Source organism: Dermacentor silvarum, chromosome 4 (genome assembly GCF_013339745.2).
Source record: "Dermacentor silvarum isolate Dsil-2018 chromosome 4, BIME_Dsil_1.4, whole genome shotgun sequence".
NCBI lineage: Eukaryota > Metazoa > Arthropoda > Arachnida > Ixodida > Ixodidae > Dermacentor > Dermacentor silvarum.
This window is the reverse complement of record NC_051157.2, coordinates 53533602-53547853: the sequence shown is the minus strand read 5'-3', so window position 1 is coordinate 53547853 and position 14252 is coordinate 53533602. Positions and strand designations below refer to the sequence as shown.

The following is a 14252-nucleotide window of genomic DNA, read 5'->3' as shown; positions in this document are numbered from 1 at the left end:
ATCTGAACAAAAATGCGTAATTTGCGAACTTAAAATGCTTAATCATTATAATATAAATGTAGATGATTGGTAGCTTTATAAGAGATAAGGAACAATCAAAAGAAAATTGATCAGAGGGAATATCCATAGGGATACACATGGCTCTATAGAAAATGCATGAGGAAGCTTATAGTAGGGGTGAGCCAAATGAAATTGGAGGTGGGCCAACTCCAAATTTGGACGGGGGCCAACCTAAATTTAGGGATGGGCCAGCGCGCAATACGACTGTAACTTTCTCCAAGGGAATGCATAGCTTATACAAGGTGCCCCGACTATCATGCACCAAGATTTAAAAATATGAAAATGCCACGTATCTGGACAGAACCAAGGTAATGTTGTTTTCCATCGCTTGGAGATACTCAGATCAATTTTTGAATTCCGCCTAAGTACATAATTAGTCTTAATTGTTTATTAGGTTCCCAAATATTATTGCATTAAAAGTGTAAATCAGAAAATTGTAGAGCAGCTTGAAAAACTTCCAATACAGCTTTCTGTTGCTCAATACGTGCTTCATAAAAGTGTTTTTCCGAGCATGAAAGAAGCCCGCGAATATACGCTAAGTGCCTCGAGCGGCCAGTCGCGCTGTAATTTTGCGTGTATATTCGGGATTCTTTCACGCTCAGAAAAACACTTTTATGGCCGCGTGTGAACACCACATATTCAGAGAACCCAAATAAAGTTTGCACCACATTCCCATCTCCCTTCTTTCTCTTCCCCTTCTCCCTTCCCCCAGCGTAGGGTAGCCAACCGGTCTCTTGACTGGGTAACATTCATGCCTTCCTTATATCCCTCTCTCTCTCTCTTACCATCTGTTGTGTCAACGGCAATGACATTTTTCCGAGGGTTCACGCAAACCTCTTGGATTAGTCCAGGGGCAAGTGTGAAGAAGAAATCACAAAGTTTCTGTCGGGAGATAGCACTCAGGCTTATCATTGCGTCGACGGGCATGAAAGCTACTGTCACGATGCTGCTGTATATGATAATCGCTTCACTTGAGGACGATGCCGGAGACGTCCGTCTTAAACGACGGTGTTTGGTAGGTATAAAGGCATCCGAATCTTCCGATCCTGAGTCAGAAAAGAAAGCTCATAATCAGCAGCGTCTGATTCTACTGAAGAACTGATCCGCTTCGGAGCCGCGGGCGGTCTGTGCTGGCCACCAGACGAGTACAAGACCATCTCTTCCATGGCAAGCTCTGCGAAGAGGATCTCCCAGCAGAGCAGGAGTATTCAGGGTTCAGCACAAACGTCGTTGACTGTTACTGATGCACGAAAAGGCAGCTAAACAGAGAAAGACTTCAGCCCCAGAAGAAACCACCAACAGAGCACGAAACTTTCATTGATAGTCATGTGGCATAGAAGAAACATTAGGGGATATGCTGCGCGACTGCTCATCAAAGTTAAGAGGATGGGAATTAGATGAAAAGCTTTTTACTGAATATAGGAACCTGGGACCGCGACCTTGTGCGTCTGCTATTTACAAAGTCATGAAAGCGCTGCTGCGTTCCGTGACATTAACCAGCCTGCATGACAACGTTTTTGACGGACGGAGCGTTGAACGATCGTGCAGGTTAGAGTTACTATATATGGGTCCCGCAGGGAGCATATATAGCTTAGTGCAGGTGCATGCGTGCGTGAGTGCAGTGAACTTTTATTGTGATAGCAATTATTTGGACACTCTAAGCTGATTTCTGCCGTCGGCGTCGCCGTCGCCGTGAGGTTCCGTATAAAGTCCAAGGGCGATAAAATCATCGCCGCGCGCCGTATGCTGTATGTGCAAGTGAAAGTGGGCGAGGGACGCGCACTTTCACGGAGAGCGAACGCACGTCGGATAGCAAACGAGACGTCTTCCGTCGTTGCGGGGGTGCTTGCGTGGATGTCAGCATCCGTGGCGGAAAAAATTATCCCTAAGCACTCCGACCGCGCGGGCCCTCCGCGTGGCGCAAGGTGTAAGCGAAGGAGAAAATCATCCCGAACCACCCCGTCCACGCAGGCCCTCCACGTGGTGCAGGGTTTTAGTGAACAAAAATTGAATTTCTCAGTGAAATCCGTCAGAACAATGCTAAAGTACGACTTAACCACAACCTACAGACATGGTGGCGTCGGATTGTAATTTAAATGTACGAGAAATCGTAATTCTGTTACGAGGAAACACCAAACCCCTTTTCTAGCATTTCTACCACACCAACACGATGCGCTCGGGTAATTTACTTGCGAAAATGCTATCCAGATGGCGCTCGCATCTTCGAAAGGTCAAATTGGAACTTCGCCTGCCTAATGCGTTTTGGACACGCGCGCGCGACCGGGCAATAGCAAACAATTATAAAATAATAAAAAAAGGTGCGAGGGCCTTCACATTTTAATATAAGACGACTTATATTGCCCCTAGGAAAACGTCTTCCGAGCAATGCATTCTGTCTACAAGTGAAGCCGACTTTAAGGGGATCGGTGTAAGCTTGGTCTTTGTAAGCTGGCTTTCCCACGTTCTGTGCTGCGGTGAAACCCACTGAAAAAAAAAAAGTCACGGGCCGGCGCAGCACACGCAGCACAGTCACAGCGTAAGCGTGTGGAGTGGCTCAAGAGGAGCTCCAATTTCGGCACCACGCACACCAGGGTCTTCGCGACAGTATCTTCGCCTCGTTTTGACGAGAACGATCTGACGGGAACTGTCCGCCTGGCGTCGATGGTTAGCTGCGCACGCTGCGTTTGCAGGCACGTTGACTAGATGGCGCCACCATACTGGCGGAGACTGGGATCGTGTGCGTCTGCGTTTATAGGGTTTTTTTCCCGCTGCCCAACAGAACGCTTGCGTGGCTCAGTGGTAAAGTATCCGACTCCCGCGCAGTGGGCCTGGGTTCGATCCCGCCGAAGACCGGGTACTTTTTTGCGCATTTCCGGCGATAGCGGAAATGCGTACAGGGACCGTACAGTAGCGTAGGGACCGTACAGTACCGCAACATCTGCCGAGTTGTTGAAAACACAGCGCCGCATATTGCGGGCGCATGTGGCGGTTCGACTAAAGAGGCAGGATCGCTTTATACTCGCTATTTGGCTTGTCTTGTAGGCGTTGTACTGATAAGGATTATAAACGCTAAATGACGAGGAACGAAAGAGAAACAAGTAACCAGGACAGAAGCATTTATTCCGTTTTCTGGTTCCTGCCACGGTCATCGTCTTCATTCCGCACTCATTAACCTTGACCAGTAGAATATGAACCAACTAGCCCAGTAACTAGTAATATTAAATTACTTACAACACGCGTTGCACTCGTATCGTTGTGGCATTCTTTGCAGAGTATCAAAAATTACACATTCTCCGCTCTCTCTGTCTCTGTTTTTCCCATTGCGTTGACCTCTGCCTCGTTGTGTGGCTGTAATTAGCTCCGTGAACTGCTCCGATACACCCGGTTGTTTTCTACCCGAGCCAAGCAACTCGAGTCAGTTTTATTTTCGTCAGTTATTTTTTCTTCATCAGTTAACTTTAATTTCATCAGTTAAATAGAAATTCCACACGAGTCGACGCTCCCGCTCACTTTCTTACTTGTAATTTCTTTCTCGTTACCCGAGAGGTCCAATGAAATAACTTACGTTGTTTTTACAGCATGTCATGAGCGTCATACCGCGTTATTCGCGTTTACACGGGTTTCTTCAACTTGGCTGACGAGTGGAAAGCATGAGCAAAGTGAGGGGCTCATGATAAGCCTTCTCTCGTATCTTGCCGTCTGGCAGACCGTTGCATGCGCGCTGTGTACGTCTTGCAGTCGCATGGCGCACGCGTTGCGGCGTATAAGCATGGATTCGCCTCGGAGTTGGGTGGTCGCCGTGGCTTGCTGCTGGATAAACGTGTTCACTTTCTCCGTGGTCCGCTCAGCCGCCGTGGTGTACGTGGCACTGCTGCATGCCTTCCCGGTGACCAGGGAGAGGGCGTCGTGGCCCGCCAACCTTTCTGTCGTCTGCTACTTCTTTACAGGTGCGTAGCCGCACTGGCAGAAGGCTTCTTCTTCTTATATTTTGTTTGTCGTTTTAACCAATGAAAACTTCGTGATTGAAGCCCCGACCCATCTTTTGCGACAACCTTTTTTTTAAGTTACCAGAATTTTGCTTTTACTTTGAGTTATGCGCAGCGAAACCCATATAAAAATAGCATTCGCAACCGCGTGCCTTTTTTTTTTTTTTTTTGCTCATGGCCCACCACAGTTGACTAAGACATTTGTGCAGTTTTATAAATTGGGGGGGGGGGGGGGGGTTAAGTCCAGAAACTGCCCAGTGGATTAATTATGAGTGATGCGGTAGTGGCGGGCTCAGGATTAATTAATGAACAACCGCGGGGTTCCTTAACATGCACCTAATGCATGGTACACGAGCATTTTTTTCATTCCGTCACCATAGGGATGTTGGCCGCCGCGGCTGGGAATCGGACCCACGATCTCGTGCTCGGCAGCAGAACGCCATAGCCACTGAGGCTTCATTCACCTTTTAATCCGTGAACTGGAAGGACAGAGCTGAGTGCTTTCAGCGTATAGCTATCTCCAGTTGTAACACACGCATTACGGGTGTGTAAATCGCTTTCTCCTATAGGCCCCGACAATTCCTGCACACTGGGTGTTTCACGAAATTTCAGAGAACCTTTAGAGAGAGAGAGAGAGAGAGAGAGAGAGAGAGATAATCTTTATTTCTTAACGACTCTTAGTGCGAATCGTCGGAGTGCAGCCGGTTCCCCGGCTTTTAGAGCAACGTGGTATTTCTTCCTGTAAACCATGTAGTGTTTGCTTTCGTCTCGCGCAAATTACGTTTTAAAGCGAAACTTTGTTTGTCTTAAGTCTTTTGTGCAAATTTATTTAATATTACGCACAACTTTTCCTTGAAATGTTTTCGAGCACATTCAGAAACACTCGATGCAGCATCTGCGCTGGAGGTATGGTTTTCCCCTGCAGCTTCATACTTCTTTCGGGTGGTTGACGATATTCCCTTTTACGAAGACTTTTCTTCACCTCGCGGATTTCCATTGAACTTGCTGCTTATTTGGCGCAGTTTTTTACATCAATGCGCCTTTCACGTCCTTCTCACTCCAGGGCTCTGAACAAGGGTCACAGATCAAAGAAACAGCGACACCGAGCATTTACATGTCTAGATTGTAACGCACTCGAGAACGTTATCAACCAGCGAACTCCACGTGCTCTTGTAATCAGACGGTGTGTAACGGACATTCAAGGTCGCTTAGACAACTTGCGAACATCTCGACCTAGCGTGGGACCGTGCGGTGGTCCAGGGACTTAAAGGAGTCCAAACTCACTTGCGACAAATAAAGTTTTTCTGTCTGTCTGTCTTGCGTCGTATCGTAAACTTTATTCGATGGTGGAAAGCTGCCACAGACACATTTCACAAGTATTAGAACGGCGAAAAACACGCATTGACGCTGTTACAAGCAGCCGTCTCCAAGCAAACAAGAATAAAGTGGCGCGGCTTGCATAAAAATAGCCCTAAACAAGGGGCAATATAGCCCTAAACAAGGGGCACGTTTCATCTGAAGAAACTGTTTCTTACGTCTGCCTGGCTTGAGTTCGAAATATATTCTAGATTACGTCTCCATACACGTATTGCACGTTTTGTACGGCGTATGGAAATGTTTTTGTATTGTGTAGCCTGGGGAGATTAGGCGGATTGAGATGCAGTTGAGCAGGTCTATGTACAGGTAGCACATGGTCTGCTATATAGAGTAACCAAAACGGCGTCAAGGAAAAGGAACGGGGCTGAGGCTGGCAGAGGAATAGGTAGACTTAAGAGATTAGGAAATTGGCATCAATCGGATGGAGTCCGTAGACAAAGCACAGAGCCTATTGGCAATTGCTGGGAGAGGTATTCACACAGCACATATACTTAGATATGATGGTAATGGTAGGAATTCCACATTTTTTAGAGTTGGTAGAGTTTACAATAATTGTTCAGGCAGGCAAGTCGCCATCGCGTCCCTATACTCTGAGCAACGCTGGTGACTGCTTCCAGGTAACTCCTTTCTTTTCGTCGAGGGTTTCGTATATCAATGAATGCGGCAGTGAATGACACCTGAATATCGCATGCGATACTACTGATGTCGTCGAGGTTATATGTAATGCTGTCATCTTTTAGAAGAGATAAACACGACAGCCAACACGCTCCTTTTGAGGAGAGACAAGGGGCTGCAGAACTTTACAAGCATAATAGCGAGAACGAGCCGAATTACACTGATTTTAATTAGCCTAGAATCGGGTGTTTTTATTGCGATAGCAATTATATGGACACTTCAACCGGATTTCTGCTGTCGCCGTCGCCGTCGCCGTGAGGTTCTGTATAGATAAAATCTTCGCCGCGCGCCGTATGCCCGAGCGGAAGCGTGCGGAGACGCGCGCTAGTGCTATCACAGAGAGCGAGCGAACCCACTCAATCCACTCAATCTCCCACGCGCAAGCAAGCAAGCAAGGAAGCGGGAAGCCAGCGCCGGAGGGAGCGGGGGCGGGGGGGGGGGGCGCACTTCTACTCTGCCAATAACCGCGCTGTCGCTCGCCGGCACCGTCTCTTATCTCCACACGGCTCTGACCTTTATGCGCTGTGCATTCGCCCCTCAGTTTCCGTTGAAGCGATAGACCGCACGTACCTTCGCCCACTGCGGCGTATGCGCTTGCTGCCAGCGTTTTGGCAGTCGTTGTCTGCAGTCATTCAGTGTGATCTATTCATGTTTGTTTGTGCACGCTCACACCACGCTTGTTCATTCAGTTAGTAATAGTCCGGCCACATTTTCCAACGCGGCAGTGCAGCGCTACAGGTCTGTCCCTTCGCACGCGCTGCCCACGGGAAGCGCTTCTCATCAACATCACCGTTTCACACGCGCCTTCTCGTGCTCATCGAGTCTCTCTTCATGTCGGTCTACTTACGCCGCAGCACACCTGCTTACTTAATCAGCTCATGTTTACTACAATTTATATTGCTACCAAAGCCGCTCACCTTACATCGTATGACATTGCTGTGTTGCTATCGCATTCATTGCTTCGCCCTTAGGGCGAAACTGTCATTTTTTAATGCGTAAGCATTCTTTGGCGAGTACCCCAGCTCCGTCACGCGAAAATTATAATGTCTTGTTCTGCACAAAAATGCGTAATTTGCGAAGTTAGGACATTTAATTGTTATAATAGTGTCAGTGTAGATCATTTATAGCTTTATAAGCGATAAGGAACAATTAAAAAATTAAAAAGCCTATACACATAGAGATATACACGGCTCCATAAAAAGTACATGGAGAAGGGGTGGGCAAACTGAAATTGGTTGTGGGCCAAATTGAAGTTTTGAGGTTCGTCAACTTGAAATTTGGAGGTGGTCCAACTGAAACTTGGAGGTGGACAACTAGAAATTTGGGGGTGGTCCAACTTAAATTGGCATGCGGGCCAACCTAAATTTCGGAGTGGGTCAACGTGAAGTTTGTAGTTGGGGGTGGCCCAAGTGGAATTTGGGGGTAGGCCAACTTCAATTTCGGGGCGGGCCAACTTGAGATTTGGGGTTGGTGAAATGTGGGGTTGGACCAACTTGAGATTTTGGGATGGCCCAATGTTCAATGAAACGCTGCCTGAGCATCCTTCGAGTTATGAACTCCTCGCGGGCAAGCGAGCGCGTCGAGGCGCTTGGTGCGTTTTCATTGGGCCTTTAAAACGAGGCACAGTTAGAACGCAGGTGAGAGCTTTCGAGGTCAAGGAACGCGTGCATAGCAAACACAGGCTTACGAGAGCGACAGCGAGGGTAACATCGCATCGCGGCGATGCACTCACCCCTCACGGAACACCTCACCCACTACTGCGGCCGCTGGTGTGTTACCTTTCGGCCGCTCTATTGCGTCGAGGAACGCTCATGCCCGGCGTTCCAGCTCCATTGGTACGATCGCTTTGCAGGGGCCGGATGTGGAGAGAAAATCTGACAATTGTCTACTAAAGCCGAAGCATTTTTTGCCACTGGAGTGGCTATGGGCATACGCGCATAAGCTAGGAAAAGGAAGTAAGCAAAAGTAAGCAAAAGCGAAGTCCCAGCCGAGCCATACAATGTTTACTTAATAGTAAACAATTATCAGAATTTCTGTAGCTTTTTTTTCGTTCCTTTTTAACAGCGTAGCTGTTTAAGCTCGAGGTTCGGCTACAAATCGTTCGCAGAAACTCCGCCGAGCTATGACGTCACTGCGTTGCCTAGCAACCATTTGGCGAGGCTGCGCCTGGCTTCGAGGAGCTTCGCACAGGTGTCTTGACGTCACCGCTCAGACTTCCGCATCGCTTCCCCTAGCCGCTTCGCGCTGCGCCTAGCGCTGACGTCACTATTCGTCGCCTAGCAACCACCTGGCATGTCTGCGCCCGGCCGCGCCACGCTGCACCGCCACTTCTCGTACATCGCCAAGCTCCCACAGCCGTGTAGGCGGAGAAAAAAAAAGCCATGACGTCCCTGCGGCGCGTTGCCTAGTGTCTCTGCGCCGAGCACATCGTTTGCGCCACCTAAAAATAATCATGACATAACATAGCATTACATAGCAAAACTTCGTTAAAATCTTAGCATAGCATAGCAATACATAGCAAAACTCGGTAAAATAGCGGCATAGCACAGTAATACGCGTACATAGCAAAAACTTAACAAAACTTCGTCAACCGTGGTCGACCCCCAGCTACGCTGGTTCTTCAGCCTTGCACCACTAGTGCAAGCTGCCCTCGTTTTTTAAATATTCTGTGCAACATGATAATTGACCCTGGAATCGAGCACTGGAATGGATACACCACTATTTTTCACAGATGTTAGCTACGAACTATGACCGAGCAAGTACTTTAAAACAAAGAGATTGATGTTTGCAGTTGTCTGTCACAACGTAGAACTGTTCCATTGTGTATTCTGCTGCTTCGTTTGTGCTCAGACCATTTGTGTTTTACGACAAGCAGTGTCTCAAAACGACGAGCTGGGCGAATTGGTAGGTTAACGTCGTCGAAAACGAAACAGCGTGAAGGGAACAGAGGGCGAAAGAATCAGACAACGCGGGCGTTGTGTTTCCCTTTGTTCTTCCACTTGTCGCACTCTTTCTCTTTCTTTTAGAGAGAGAGAGAGAGAGAGTAAGACGGAGACGCTGCTTTTTTTAATCGCTACTATCTTTAGTGGTTAATGGCAGTAAGCGGGCCGCAGGCTTTAGGCAATGGTTGCTTAGGCAATGGTTGGGGCGACAAACACAGCACGAACACACGCGCACTCGAAGCTGCGTGAACACCTTCATGAACAAAGCTGCCAGTTCTCATTAGGCTTGTGGATATGCGAGTGCCTTGACAAGCATTAGCGTCACACACACACACACACACACACACACACACACACACACACACACACACACACACACACACACACACACACACACACACACACACACACACACACACACACACACACACACACACACACACACACGCACGCACGCACGCACGCACGCACGCACACACACACACACACACACACACACACACGCACGCACGCACGCACGCACGCACGCACACACACACACACACACACGCACGCACGCACGCACGCACGCACGCACACACACACACACACACACACACACACGCACACACACACGCACGCACGCACGCGCGCACGCACGCACACACGCACAATGCAATAGTGATGCGCATCCCGTATTCATTTCGAGGCGCGCACATGATTGATGTGTTGTATGGGCGTTGTTTTGTGTACGTTTTTAACGTTCGCAAAAAAATAACCATATAGACAAGAATCCCATTCCTGGACATAACTGTCTCCCTTCCTCACGCTCCCAACAACTTCGGTAAACGAGCCCCGCGCTTGGTCCGTTGATTGGCCTAAGTCAGATGGTTTCTTTTTTTTTTTTTTTTTCGCACCGGCTGCAGAGACTGACTGAAAGTCAGCTCTAGGCGCTCGAAAAGAGGATTATTGCCAGCAGCACGTAGCTAGGCCAACAGCGGCCGGCAGTGCTCGAAGTTGACGTTTTTCTGGAAAGGGGACGCCAAGGCGCCATATTTCCCAGAATTCCCGACCAAGTAGGAAAGGGATTAACGCGCGACCCGGGAACAGTGATTTCAGGGAAGGCGAACCAAGTTGGTGGGCATTCAACTTCTGGCCTTTCTGAAAGCAGTTTTAAACTGAGGCCTTCAGGTCGCTGCAAATAATCTAACGCTATTTATGCATTTGATTTTTATTTTTTTTTCGTAATGAGGCGTATATGAAAACATCAGAAATATGCTTAATAAAACGTAAGGGGACCCGAGGCTCTCGGTTTCCTTTCTCGTTCATCGCATAGTGAGGACCTCGACTTTGGTTGTCTTGATGCCATGAGGCAGCATAAAAGGTTTTATTGGCCAGCTTGCCTGTTCATACGTTCACGTAGTATACGTGACGTGTGCGGTTTATAGGGATGTTCCACAGCCGCCGTCATGGCCGTGAGTGGCGCTGGCTGACACTCCCAAGTCACGTGTCACTATAGGTATCCCCATAGGTAGCCTACACGCTCCAGGAGCGCTTGGATTTAATGTTGACGAAAGCATCAACCGGTCAGCAGTCGAGACAAGGAAGAGAAGTTTAGAGTATTTGTGGAAAAAAAGAAGGGAAGAGATTCATACGACCAGATCCTTTACAGGTGTAGGTAGCGGTACAACGTAAATAGAGAAGTTTTGAGGAAGAGAAAAATTAAGGAGATGCATACAAAAATGCTAGAATGAAAAGCCTGTATAGCGTACCTGAGTAACTCAAGCAGATTAGGTAAAAATTTGTCACCGCCCGTTTCAAAGGGATGCCAATAAAACATCATCATCATCATAATCGTCAAACAATCGTCAAGTAAGGAGCCTTCATACACACGTACGATCACTTCTTTTTTTTTTTCTCCACGTGAATGATGTCCTCCGACAAGAGTGGATAAGTGTTTCAATAAACATCCTTCAACAACAGCACGCGTTCAATCGCCTAGTCGGGCGTATGAAATAAGACTTGTTACTCCCAGGGCTCCCAGGGCTAATCTCGCACACATACATCAATAAAAGAAGGTTGACGGGTGGACCGCCGGCCACGGTAGCTTAATGGGGTAAAGCACCGCACATATACATAATGCGCGGGATGTATGGCTTCGGCTCTCACTGCGTCGAGTGCATCTTTTTGTCCACTTTCAAATTCCTTTTTCTCCTTATTTCTACATTTCAATTTAACATGACAAATAATTTCACACATGCTTTCTCTGACTCCGCTGTCTGTTTCCTTCGTAAGGGTGCAAAAAAAAAAAAAAAAGAAAGAGAGTCCCTCGGATTCTCTTATGCATTTCGCTTAATAGAACTGTAAGTTGGGTGAGTTGGTATAGGCTTCCATTTTGCAATCACAACGAACACAAAGAACACATATAGCAGGCTCGAGCCTGCTATATGTTTTCTTTGTGTTCGTTGTGATTGCAAAATGGAAGCCTATACCAACTCACCCAACTCAAATGTTTTTTTTTTGTTTGTTTTTGTTTTGAGAAACGCGCTTTATATACCTTGCCGGCGGCACATGCGGAAAATAGTGACATGAGAGTAGGGACAACATAAAACTAAAAAGAAGCAAAGCCTATACCCGCACTAGAGGCGAGAAACAGCAAAACGGACACACGTGAATGAGCGGAAGGCGGTACAACTACATTTCACATTTCCGCCCAAATGTATACTGGGCAATTTTCCTTTTCTAGATCATACAGAATATTAACGCGATAGCGTGAAGGGCCCCGTGTCGCAGAAAATCCGGTTTCGACGGCGTTGTCCGTCACGGAAAAGTCATCCCGAACCACGCATCCCGAACGACGCAAGCCCTCCACGTGGCGCTTAGGCGTTGCTGAACTAATTGAATTTCTCAAAGTAAAATTCGTCAGAAAATTCATAAAGCACGACTTACACACAGCCTACAGACATGATAGCGTCGGATTGTAAGTTCTAATATACGAGAAAATGTAATTCTGTTACGCGGGAACTCAAACACAAACCTCACACACAAACAAGCGGCCCCCGCACGGTTGTTTGCAGAAAGCTCGCCTTCGTGCATAGCGTTCGCCGCCAGCGTTTGCAGGTAAACATTACGGTTACATAAGCTGCAGTTGCCGGGAAGCGTGAGAAGCAGTCAGGGATCTTCGAATGCTATCGCGTTCCACTCTTAAAAGCGAAGCTTAAGCGTACTCCAAGTTTTTAAAAGTCGTCTGTCGTAAATAGCACAATTCTAGTCATAGAGCTAGATTACTCTAAGAGGTGGACATAACTTGCGCGACAAATCGAAATGCATAATCAATTAATTAACAAAATTTCACAAATGAAGTTTTCAACTAATCACTTTACGACAAGCGGCGGCCGCATTTCGATGGAGGCGAAATGCAAAAACGCCCGTGTGCTTGCGTTGTAGTGCACGTTAAAGAACCCCAGGTGATAAAAATTAATCCGGAGCCCTCCACTACGGCGTGCCTCATAATCAGAACTGGTTTTGGCACGTAACACCCTATAAAGAAGAAAGAAGAACTTTACGACAAATATTGCAATTTACGAATTGTAGCTGGTGAGTTCGCAAGGCGTATCCATGCACTTGGAACGAATACTCAGAATGATCCGAGTTTACAAATTTCAATTCCTTAAAGTTTGCGACGAAATACATTGGCGGTCCAATTACTTTCTTGCTTCAATGCATAAAACGGCGTTGTGTTAGAAAAGTAAATTGAACAACAGTGCGTTTTCCTCGCAAGTTTGAGGGCGCATATCTCGAAAACGGTGCAATCTTCATAATTTGTTTCAACTGGGTATTCCTTGTGAACTCACCCGCTACAATTCGGAAATTGCAATATGTGTCGCAAAGTAATTACGTAAAATCTTAATTGGTGTTTTTGTTAATTAGTCAATTATGCATTTCGATTTATTGTGCAAGTAATGTACGCCGCTTCGGGCTATCAAGTTCAAAGATTATAATTGTGTTATCTGCCACAGGCAGTTGTTTAAAATTCTGTATAGCATATAAAAAAGGAAACACCGGGCATATTCTGCATCATGTAGAGCAACAGAAGGTTGGCTTACGCACGAGGTCCTCCCTACTACGACAAACACCCTTGTCACATTTTTTTTTTTGCTTATTGTAAATCTTTCCCGAGATTTATTTGTTAAGAATTGCTTGGCTGCACTGCAACCTCATGTATGCTATGCATGGAAGGCAAGTGACAGTTCGTGTTGAAAGCTCTGCTTGCATTACCTGTGACGGCAGTGTAACTTTGGGGAAAGCATTTTTCTATGGGCAGGCCTGCACCACGCTCTGTTCCACAGCCTTTATATCGCAGGTCCCATTGCCGGAGTCCTGGCCAGGTACATACCGATATGGAAGCTGTCCGTGGTCGGTTGCCTCGGCGGTTCGCTCGCCATATGCGCCTGCTTCTTTGCGCCCTCCATGGTTTTTCTGGACGTCTTCCTTGGCTTCGTCCATGGTGGGTATTTTCTTAATTCTGGGTACTCGTCACACAGATGCCCTGTGTCCTTGGTCATTCGTGACAATGCTGGAATGCACAGGCTCAAAGAAACCAGCTGTCCTTTAGGGGAACCATCTGTCAACTGTTTCTACATAACAAAACCAGCTAAGGAAAAACAGAAAAAGAAAGGAGGGGGGGGGGGGGGATGATGTCAGAAAAGGTGTACTGAAGGGATCGCGTTGAAAGGGGGTGTTCTCCCTTGAGACAATTGCTAGATCGCGTCTCTTTTTGTGTTTGTAGTGGTTATATACGTTTACATGAATACTACTACTACTACTACTACTACTACTACTACTACTACTACTACTACTACTACTACTACTACTACTACTACTACTACTACTACTACTACTAATAATAATAATAATAATAATAATAATAATAATAATAGCAACAACACGGAATAAGAAAGATAAGAATGCAATGCGCGTGCTATCTGCGTCAAATATTATGAGGGTCGTAGAGTCTGCGAAAGAGCTTAATGTTACGGCAGCCAAGGCACGCATTCTGAAATTCGGGGTCTGCGCTCACAAAACTTCCCTTATACGTAAGAGCATTTTTTTGATCGGCAGCGTTCGGTAGATCCCCGTTCATGATAGCGAGCTGCGTGATTTGCGAATATGAGCCTAGATTTGCAGCACGCTGCGCTCGTGCATGTGATCGAAATAGTGATGTCTATGCTGT

At 46.9% G+C, this 14252-nt stretch overlaps 1 protein-coding gene across 1 annotated transcript in view; it reads left to right on the top strand.

The window, feature by feature from the left end:
- The first annotated feature begins 3829 nt into the window (after nucleotides 1-3829).
- Nucleotides 3830-14252, top strand: part of LOC119448608 (uncharacterized) — a 29351-nt gene continuing 18928 nt past the window's right edge. Inside the window, exons 1-2 of the mRNA XM_037711840.2 lie at nucleotides 3830-4007; nucleotides 13383-13526. Coding sequence (XP_037567768.2) covers nucleotides 3830-4007; nucleotides 13383-13526 — 322 coding nt within the window. The remainder of the gene's footprint in view (nucleotides 4008-13382; nucleotides 13527-14252) is intronic.